The sequence below is a fragment of the Orycteropus afer genome, unplaced genomic scaffold, assembly GCF_000298275.1.
Source record: "Orycteropus afer afer isolate SDZICR_OR568_19922 unplaced genomic scaffold, OryAfe1.0 scaffold00512, whole genome shotgun sequence".
NCBI classification, from domain to species: domain Eukaryota; kingdom Metazoa; phylum Chordata; class Mammalia; order Tubulidentata; family Orycteropodidae; genus Orycteropus; species Orycteropus afer.
The window spans coordinates 175,355-185,821 of NW_006922099.1; the positions used below are offsets into that span (position 1 = coordinate 175,355).

The window sequence follows — 10,467 nt, forward strand, 5'->3', positions numbered from 1 at the left end:
CAACAATAACAGTCAGTTTCATGAAATGTATCTTAATTTCACAAGCATTTTGTATTGAAAAGTGCAGACAGGATATTTCCATTATTGCAGAAATGGACACTGCTGATCTAGACACTTGAAATAAATAAAAAGTAATAAAAGCAGAGGTGACTAATCTGCTTTATAACATTACAGAAACAAGTGAAATTGGGGATGACTTTAAACAATTTTGACCCCTGATGGATGAACAAATGCATAGTCTTCATAAAGAAATAAAAAATTTACTGTTTTTTTCTTTGGTTGGCTGTTTTGTTAAATGCTTCCCCTATTTTTTCCCCCCACCCATTTGAAGTAGGTTGAATTGGTAAAAATTATTATGGAGACTAAGGACCAGAAGAAACACAGAAAGAAAAACAGTGGACCCAAAGCTGAGAAGAAAAAAAAAAGGCATCTGCAGGATTACCAACTTGGAGATGAGGAAGATGCCCAGAAAAGAAACCCTAGAGCTTTTGCAGTCCAGTCTGCTGTACGGATGGCGCGATCCTTTCACAGGTATGTTTAGCTGAAGTCTGGTGGTTCTTCCCGTTTATTCTTTTTAAATGATAGGAGCCTCTCACCGATGATCTTTGGATTTTGGATTTATGAGTTCATATAACATTGTGATTAGAGTTTGCCTAATTCAGCTACAAAGGATATGGAGATGTGGGTTGTAGACTTTTTACTAAAATGTGTGAAGCCTTTCCTGTGGAAGCTGCCTTGCCTGCAGATTGGATACAGATTTTTTTCCCCCCTAAGAGAAAAGCTCAGAGTTCTTCCTTTTAGAATTTGTTCCTAAACTTTACAGTTTCTCTGGTAATAATTGCTTGTTTTTTCCTGAATGTATTTCATATAGTTGTAAAATGTAGTATTTTATAGTTTTACTTAGTGAATCCTTACTATATGCCAGGCAGTGTACTTTAAGCATTAGTGAATTAAATTCTTCAAATAGTCTTAAAAACATAGGTGTTATTGTTCTTATTTTATGCTAAATCTCAGAAAGCAAGTTGCCCTCTGTTCTGGTTACCTAGTGCCACTCTGACAGGAATAAACCACAAATGGGATGGCTTGAGCAAACAAGTTTATTCTCTCACAGATGGGGAGGCTAGAAGTCTGAGTTCAAAGTGCCAGGCTCTGGGTGCTGTGTAAAAGCCCCTTGACCTTGAGCTTCAGCTCTGTCTCTTGCTCCCAGCCACAGAAGCATCTCTTCACTCAGGCAGCTACTAGATGCTGAAGCCAGCAAGCCCGAGGTCAACAAATAAAATGGCACAGTCCCGATGTTAATGGCAAGCCATTAATTTAAGTTCATTGAAAGTCCCAAGGTTGGCAGAGCATGGCAGGCTGCTGAACAGTGACACGGTTACATGCAGGGTTCAAGCATGCCATAAGCTAGAGACTGTTCCCCAAGGCTTCTCCTTATATACAGGAAGCAGACCATATCCCTAAGCCAGCTACTCAGCTGCTCACAGTATATTCCACCATGGAGTTGATTACCAGTCTTATCATGGGGAATACTATATAGCAACTATTAGGTTTAAAAAAAAAAAAAGTTGCCATCCAGCCAACTCTGACTCATGACAGACCTATGTGTATTAGAGTAGAACTGTGCTCATGCTCCATAGTGTTTTCATTGGCTGATATTTTAGAAGTAGATGTTCAGCTTTGCTTCTGAGGAGCCTCTGAGTGAACTCAAGCCTCCAACCTTTCAGTTAGCAGCAGCTAAGTGAGTTAACAGTTGTGCTAAACAGGGACTCCAACCAGGAAGTAGGAGAGCCACATTTAATTCCCAGTTTCTGCTTTTATACGGCCTCGGTGTTTGCTTTTTGTTTTCTTTTAAATGTATTGCTCTTAATGTATAAATTAATTCATTTTAAGGTATTTAGTTTTAAAGTCTCTGCACTATTGAAGTCCTCTTGTTACATCATTACTGAAAGGCAGTTATGTGAATTGGGGCCAGAAGGTGACAAGCTAACAGTTAGCAAGGTACCAATATGTACATATTGTCTGGTTGCTCTGTTTAAAATAATGGATGCCTTTTGTATTTTCAAAGTGATTACCCCCTTCTCTCCTCTTCCTTCTTTCTCCCTTTCCCTTCCCTCCTTCCCCACCCCCTGCTTTTTTTTTTCAAACAGAACTCAAGATTTGAAAACAAAAAAGCATCATATTCCAGTGGTTGATCGAACTCCACTAGAGTCCCCACCAATAGTGGTGGTGGTGATGGGGCCTCCAAAAGTTGGGAAGAGCACGTTGATACAGAGCCTCATTCGGAACTTCACTAGGCAGAAGTTGACTGAGATCAGAGGCCCAGTCACAATTGTGTCAGGTGGGATAGTATAGGCACAGAACTGACATAGTTGTTGGTGGTATTGTCTGTGGGCCATTCATGTCTCTCTTGTTTTCCTGGTTGATAAATATTAAGGTACTACTGTCATGTTGTATCACCTTTCTTTTACTAAATTAGTCATAGAAAAGATAGGCTCCTAGAAGTAATAATGATGTAGTTGTTATTAGTTGCCATTGAATTTGCTCTGTCTCATGGTGACCACATGCACAATGAAAAGAAATAGTACCTGGCTTTGTACCTTCCCCATGATCAGTTGCAGTTGTTACATTATGATCCATTGGGTTTTCATTGGCTGTTTTTAGAATTGAATCTCCAGGCCTTTCTTCCTATCTGAAATAGCATCATAGCAACATACAAGCCATCACAGTACAACAAACTGACAGACTGATGGGGGTTGTGCATAGGGCGAATTAACTGGGAATAGAATCAAGATCTCCCTCGTGGAAGGAGAGAATTTTGCCGTTGAACCACCAGTGCCTCATACATACCTTATTTTGACTGCTAAGTGGATTTGCCAAGTGTGCTTCTCTGAAAGACTTAGCAGGCCTGAATAGTCTGGCCTGGTCATAATCAGCACATTTATTTTATAGCTTCAAAAAGATGCACTGTTGGAAGCACTTACTAATCTATAGCAAGAAATTTAGAAGACAGCTATTTATCCAGCTTATCAGAAGAGAGGTGTATCTGTGCTGTGGTGGTTATGTTGGGTGTGTCAACTTGGCCAGTTCTGGTTGAGTGGCTGGGCAGCTGGATGTAGTATTCCCCATGATGAAACTGGTCATCAACTCCATGGTGGAATCTACTGTGAGCAGCTGAGTAGCTGCCTTTGGGAATGTGGTCTGCTTCCTGTATTTAAGGAGAAGCTTTGAGAATGGTCTCTAGCATATGGCATGCTTGGACCCTGCATGTAGCCATGTCATTGCTCAGCAGCCTGCTATGCTCTGCCAACTTGGGACTTACAATGGACTTAAGTTAATGGCCTGCCATGTGGTTTGGTAACATTGGGCCTGTGCCTTTTGACTTGTCAACCTTGGGGCTTCTTAGCCTCAGCAGCCCGAAGCTGTCTGAGTGAAGAAACACCTCTAGCTCCAGTGGGCTGGGAGCAGGAGGCAGAGCTGGACCCCAAGGTTGAGGGGCTTTCACCTAGTCCTTAGAGCCTGGCACTTTGAACTTGGACTAAAAGCCTCCAAATTGTAAGAATAAACTCCTGTTTGTTAAGGCCATCCCATTTGTGGTATATTTCTTGCCAGAGCAGCACTAGGTAACCAGAACATGTGCCCATTCCAAAGAGACGTGATCAAATTGAATGGAGAAATTAATGGAAATACCATTAACATCACATAATAGCAAAATTTTGCTGAAGATGGTTGCAGCTGTACATCAACAGGGAACTGTCAGAAATTCAAGCTGGATTTAGAAGAGAACATGGAACAAGGGATATCATTGTTGATGTCACAGGCATCTTGGCTAAAGCAGAGAATACCAAAAAGATGCTTGCCTGTGTTTTATTGACAACATGAAGTAATTTGTGTGAATTATAACAAATTATGGATGCATTATAAGGATTGGGAATTCCAGAATACTTAATTGTGTTCCTGTGGAACCTGTACATGGATTAGGAGGCAGTCATTTGAGCAGAACAAGGGGATACTGTGTGGTTTAAAATTGGAAAAGGTGTGTGGCGGGCTTGTATCCTTTCTCTACTTACTTAGTCTGTTTGCTGAGTAAATAACCTGAGAGGCTAGACTATATGAAGAAGAATGTGGCAATCAGGAAGACTGGTAAGCAGATGGCACAATCTTGCATGCTGAAAATGAAGATTACTTGGTGCAATTATGGATGACAGTCCAAGCTTTCAATATAGATTATACCTGAACATAAACAAAAATCTTTATAACTGGTCTGATAAACAACATCAGGATAAATGAAGAAGAAATTGAAGTTGCCAAAGATTTCACTGTACTTGAATCAATAATCAGTACCCTTGAAAGCACCAGTCAAGAAATCAAGCAACATATTGCATTGGGCAAATCTGCTGCAAAAGACCTCTTTAAAGTACTGAAAAGCACAGATACCATTTTGATGACTAAGGTATGCCTGACCTAAGCCATGGACTTTTCAGTTGCCTCATATGCATGTGAAAGCCAGACAACAAAAAAGGAAGATCAAAGGGTAATTGTCACATTTGAGTTTTGTTGGTAATAGATATTAAATATACCATGGATTGCTAGAGAAATGAACAGTCTTGAAGAATTATAGCCAGAATGCTCCTTAGAAGGGAGGATGGCAAGGTTTTGTCTTGCTTGCTTTGGACAAGTCATCAGGAAAGACCAATTGCTAGGAGAAGATATCACACTTGTGAAAGTACAGGGTCAATAAAAATGAGGGAATCCCTCAATGAGATGGATTGACATAATAGTTGCAGCAGTGGGCTCAAACACACCAATGAATGTGAGAATGGTGCAGGACATGGCAATCTTCTATTCTGTTATACATAAGGTCACCATGAGTTGGACCTGACTTGATAGCAATTAACGCAGTACCTCCTATTTACCAGGTATATGTGCTTGCCCTCGTGAAGTCATATTCTTGTGGAAGGTAGAGGGAATGTTTTTCTTTTTCACATGGGAATTTGCTCTGGGATAGTAGTAATGTAGTCAGGTTGAAGCTTTTCTTTCTCTTTAAAGCATTTCTTTTTTTAACATAATCCCATTCTTTTTCCTTAGTTTTGTGGATGTTTTTAGCTATAGTGGGAACACAGGAAATTTTGATACAGATAAAAGCACTGGCTCCCTACTGAATAGAAGATTCACTCATCATGAAGCCTTCTGTCTGCCTTTTCCAGACAGAATTTTACTTGTTTAAGCAATTCTATAGCCTTGATATTAATTTAAAATTAAGAGGGAACATGGCAAGAAAACCAAGATGGAATTAAATTATTTCAGCAGTTTTCTTCTATAAAAGTGAACTTTGGCTTGCTCCTATGAATATATATAGTGTTTTATTGGATGCAATTGGGGATCCCTGGCTAGTGCAAGCTCTTGACTACTAGGCTAAAGTTTCGTAGTTCAGACCCACCCAGAGAAACCTCAGAAGACAAGCCTGATGATCTGTTCCTGGAAGGCCACAGCCTTGAAAACCCTGTGAACCGTTCTACTTTGCACACATGGGTTGCCATATATCAACTTGATGGCCACTGAAAATGACAATTAAAATTAAAAATTAAATGATCACTAGAGTTAATGAATAGATTTTTTTTTCTTCAGGAATTTTTTAAAATAAAATTTCATTTTTTCACTTACAGGTAAAAAGCGCAGACTTACCATTATTGAATGTGGATGTGACATTAACATGATGATTGATCTGGCTAAAGTAGCAGACTTGGTAAGTCCATAGCGGCAGCCTGAGTTTCTAATGGAGACTAATGATGTGACAGTTTATTTATACCACATTGAAGAGCAGAAAAATTTATGACTGTCAAAGGAATACAGTAATCTGAATTGATGATGATGATGATGATAAAGGAATATACACAATCAAATATATTTTAAAACCTAAAAGCAAAAATAGAACAATAGGTAAACTAGTGAAAAAGGTCAACCTTGAGCATTATGCTCTTTTAAGAACTATATGGGGTCAGATTGATAACAGCAACTTGAAAAAATAGATGGGAACGTTAGGGATACAGTTTATGTTAATGAGGGAGGAACACCTCAGAAAAGGAGAGAGAATGGTTGTACAACTCAGAATGTAATCATTGTCACTAAATTGTACATGTGGAAACAGTTGAATTGGTGTATGTTTTGTTGTATATATTCTTACAACAACAAAAGCAAAACAAACCAAAAACTTACATGCAAAGCACAGGATAGAGAAAACCTTTAATGAACATAGCTAATAAAAGTTTATTAACATGAATATGCATATAAACATTAAGTACCATTACTTGGGCTCTTACTAGGCAGTGTACTAACAGCTCTTTGCAAAATTAAATCATCTAATCACCCAGCAAGACTTTGAGATAAGTAGGTATTCCTGTGATGAAAGTGAGGCTCCCAGTAGTTAACTTGTCTGAAGATGAGTACCTTGGTTCTGATGAGGCCAGAACTTTCCGTTCTTCATGATTATGATAAGGTAAATACATGAATTGCCCTTGACAGGTGATCAGAATTGATACAGAAAATCTAGACAGTGTTTAGCATATGGAAAATGTGTAACTTATTGTATTTACAGAAATGGTAATCTTCATTATCTCTAATATTCCACTAATATCTAAATGAGCAGAAGCAAAGTAAATTTTGTTTTTAATTAAGCCATATTTATTAGGAAGTGTGGGCTAATAGATACTTCTTTAAAAAATTATTTTTTTCAACCCTTTAAAGAGGTGACTGATGATAAAGAGCTATAAACTGTGTTCTTTGACCTAGGAAATCTGCTAAAATACAGAATAATTTAATAAATAGAACACAGCTATTCTGTTTAAATATCAAAAAGATAAATATTCAAATTTTGAACATGTAGTATTATCATTAGTAAATATAAGTGTGTTTTGATCAGCACAAAATAGTATAAATTTATTAAACCGTGTGTATTTGGAATAACATACATTAGTCATTATATTCTCTTTTATGTAAAGTCTACCAAGTCTGTAATATTAAACCAGAAAACCAAACCCACTGCCATTAAGTCGATTCCAACCCACAGTGACCCCATAGGACAGAGTAGAACTGCCCCCACAGGATTTCCAAGGCTGTAAATCTTTATGGAGGCAGACTGCATCTTTGTCCCATGGGGTGGCCGGTGAGTTCAGACTGCCAAACTTTTGTTTATCAGCTGAATGCTTTAACCACTGCACCTCCAGAGTTCCTTTAATTTTAAAAGCATACACATTTGGAGAGACATTTTCTGTATACCTTTTTAAGATTTTTAAAAAGATATGTGCACTTGGTAAACTATTCAGAATAGCACTGTAGGGTGTACGAAGTGTAAGTTCTCACCTTCCTAACTCTGACCCCTGGCCTGTCAGTTTCTCTCAGAGCGGTATCCTTCCAAATACATATATAAACACACGCTCAATCTTTTTGGTATTTTAAAATACCTTGTTTCATGCTTTAACTTCTTTCGCTTGGCTTATTTATCTCACCTTACAGGTAAATAATGAGTATTTATAAGCTTAATATCATTTTTTATAGTTACATAGGGTTCCATTGTGTGGCAGCATCATGATTTATTTAACTTCATTTATGTTGATTACTCTGGGCTTAAATTGTCTTAAGTCACAGCAAAGACACATAAAATACACAGATATGCGTGTGTGTACATGTACGTGTGCACATAAGTGTGTATTAGTGGAGGAGTAAAGGGTTCACTTATCTATAATTGATAAAGATTGGCAGCTAAGGGACTGCTTTCCAGTCCCATTTGTAGGAATACACAGCCCACTTGCCTTCACATTGTTTCAGTGTATTTGGAGAATTCTGCACACTGGCTAGTCTGAGGTCTGCAGTGGCAGCTGTGCTTTCTGGCATCCAGCTTCCACCACACTCTGTAGCCCACTTTCATATACTTTGTGGTTTGGGATTGTAGAAGTTCCCTAGTTTAATCAAAGATATGTTTTTCTGTTCCTATTCTTTGTTATGATTTTTAGTTACCTACAGAAAGATGAAAGCAGTAATGTTAATGTCTTAAAGCTAAAAGTCTCCTGGAATCAACTCTGAAATTATTTTGCATGCTTGAAGAGTTACAAATTTTAAAAATTGTTTTTTTCTGTTTACATTTTTGTATAGTTCCCATTCATCATGTCACCACCCTTTGATTCAAGTCTGAATTGAGAGGCTTTGTTTTATTTGTTTTAGTTTGTAAGCAACAGCATAATACAAGTTAACATTCAAGATAGCACTTTCCTACACATTTCTCTGCAAAAAAACAGATGATTTCTTCCCTATGGGAAGATTGAAACAAAAATGTTTGGTTTTCTATACTTTTTTAATATTTTTGTAATTGAGTACTACTTCAGTATTTTGGGTCTCAGAGACGTGTTATATGGATTCCTTATTAGAGACTTGTTATTTAGCGTTGAACTGTTACTTAGCATTAGATCGAGATAACATACATGATCTATTTTGGTAGCTTCTTGAGAAATTGTTCTGTTTTTAGGTTCTGATGCTTATAGATGCCAGCTTCGGGTTTGAAATGGAGACATTTGAATTTCTAAACATCTGTCAGGTACATGGTTTTCCTAAAATTATGGGAGTTCTCACCCACCTAGACTCCTTCAAATATAATAAGCAACTGAAGAAGACAAAGAAGCGATTAAAACACAGATTCTGGACAGAAGTCTATCCGGTAGGAAGAGAAATAATTTTTTGAATACTAACTAATGCTATAATCCTTTTCAAACAGACATAATGTGGAGGAGAAATTAATAAATATCCCTACAGGATTTGTTCCTGAGTTTCTTTTATATATGTAATCCAGTCTCTCAAATATATCCCTTGAAACAGTCTTTATTCTGGGCCTCTTAGTGTGTGTTACTTGTCTCTGTATCCCCACCACCAGAGAGTGTCTGGATGTGAGGGTTAGGACTCAGAGTTCCTCAAAAGTTTCTCCTAGGAACTGTTGTGCATACATACTGCCACTTCTCCCTCCCCTCCATAACGTTCTGCTCATTTGATCACAGAATTCTTTCTGTACATAACGTTCTGCTCATTTGATCACAGAATTCTTTCTGTACTCAAGGCCCTCACTGCACTCCTTGATACTACACTCCAGACAAATACTGTCAACAAAGACATCAGTCATGAAACTAAACTTTCATTTCTGTCCCGAATTGGTCCTAACAGGATGGATGAGTCTTGAAGGAAGCCCTTTTTCCACCTGCCAGAATCCATAACAATTAAAAAACCCAGATCATAGGTTAACCCTCTTCCATAAAGATTTTGTTGAATATGTTCTCTACTCCTGGCTCCCAGTACAAGTCATTTCCTATTTCTCAGGTCTTATTTAGGGAAGGTATATCTTATACACCCAAAGAGAAATGCCTGTTCCTTTTCCTTTGGTAGACTGTGAACTGTGCTTCCTTATTTCTGTATTTTGTAAATGCTTAGTAAATGAGTGCATGTGATAAGGCATTGACATGTAGATTCTAGAAGCACTGGGACAATTATCTTGCTAAAAGTCTCCTTTACTTAGAATTGTCTGTGATTTAGAGTCTTTATTTTGGTGCAGTATTAGTAAGAACTTCATCAAAGTTTAAGTTTGTTTGTTTTAAATATATAGGGTGCCAAGCTCTTCTACCTTTCTGGAATGGTACACGGAGAATATCAAAACCAAGAAATTCACAATCTGGGCCGTTTTATTACAGTTATGAAGTTTAGGCCTCTCACTTGGCAGACATCTCACCCTTATATCCTGGCAGACAGGTAAAAAGTGAATGTAAACTTTTTCTTCCTGGCTCATATATCCTAAAGCTAAAAAGATTAAAGAAAAAAAAAAAAAGAACAGTGATAGAGCTTATTTTATGCCTATGTGATCAGTGAGAGGAGAAATGTACTTGAGGGAAAGAATCTACTGTTGCTGAATTATCACTTAAAGATATTGTGTCTTTTTTTTTTTTTAATTGTGATTTGGGTGAAGATTTACAGAGCAAATTCACTTTCCAAACAGCAGTTCACATATACTTTGTCTCATGTCATTGACCACAGTTTACCACAATGCGCTCCCCTCCCACTTCCTCCCCATAGTTACCTCTTCCCAGTATCCATCCCTCCATATACTCCTGCCCCCTGAGCTGTCTCCCCCTATGCATAAGCAGCCCTTCTTTCTCCCATGATCTCTCCAAGGAGGGTGTCTACCTGAGGTAAATGTTCAATTCATATGCCTGTCTTTTGTTTGGCTGGAAACAACAGGTGTGTGTTCAAATCCAGACCTGAAGAGCAGCTAGGGGCCATAGTCTGAGTGGTTCCTCCAGACACTATTGGACCAGCAAACCTGGTACCCACCTTTTTTTTTTTTTTCTCCAATGATTTTGAGTTTTGCTCCACATTGTTCTCCCTCTCTAACAAGGATCTCCTACATAGATCCCCTTCCAAGCGGGTGACAGTGGTAGC

General features: G+C 38.1%; 1 protein-coding gene across 1 annotated transcript in view; it reads left to right on the plus strand.

The window, feature by feature from the left end:
* The first annotated feature begins 355 nt into the window (after positions 1-355).
* Positions 356-10,467, plus strand: part of BMS1 (BMS1 ribosome biogenesis factor) — an 89,886-nt gene continuing 79,774 nt past the window's right edge. Inside the window, exons 1-5 of the mRNA XM_042782921.1 lie at positions 356-531; positions 2,148-2,338; positions 5,664-5,743; positions 8,516-8,704; positions 9,638-9,780. Coding sequence (XP_042638855.1) covers positions 356-531; positions 2,148-2,338; positions 5,664-5,743; positions 8,516-8,704; positions 9,638-9,780 — 779 coding nt within the window. The remainder of the gene's footprint in view (positions 532-2,147; positions 2,339-5,663; positions 5,744-8,515; positions 8,705-9,637; positions 9,781-10,467) is intronic.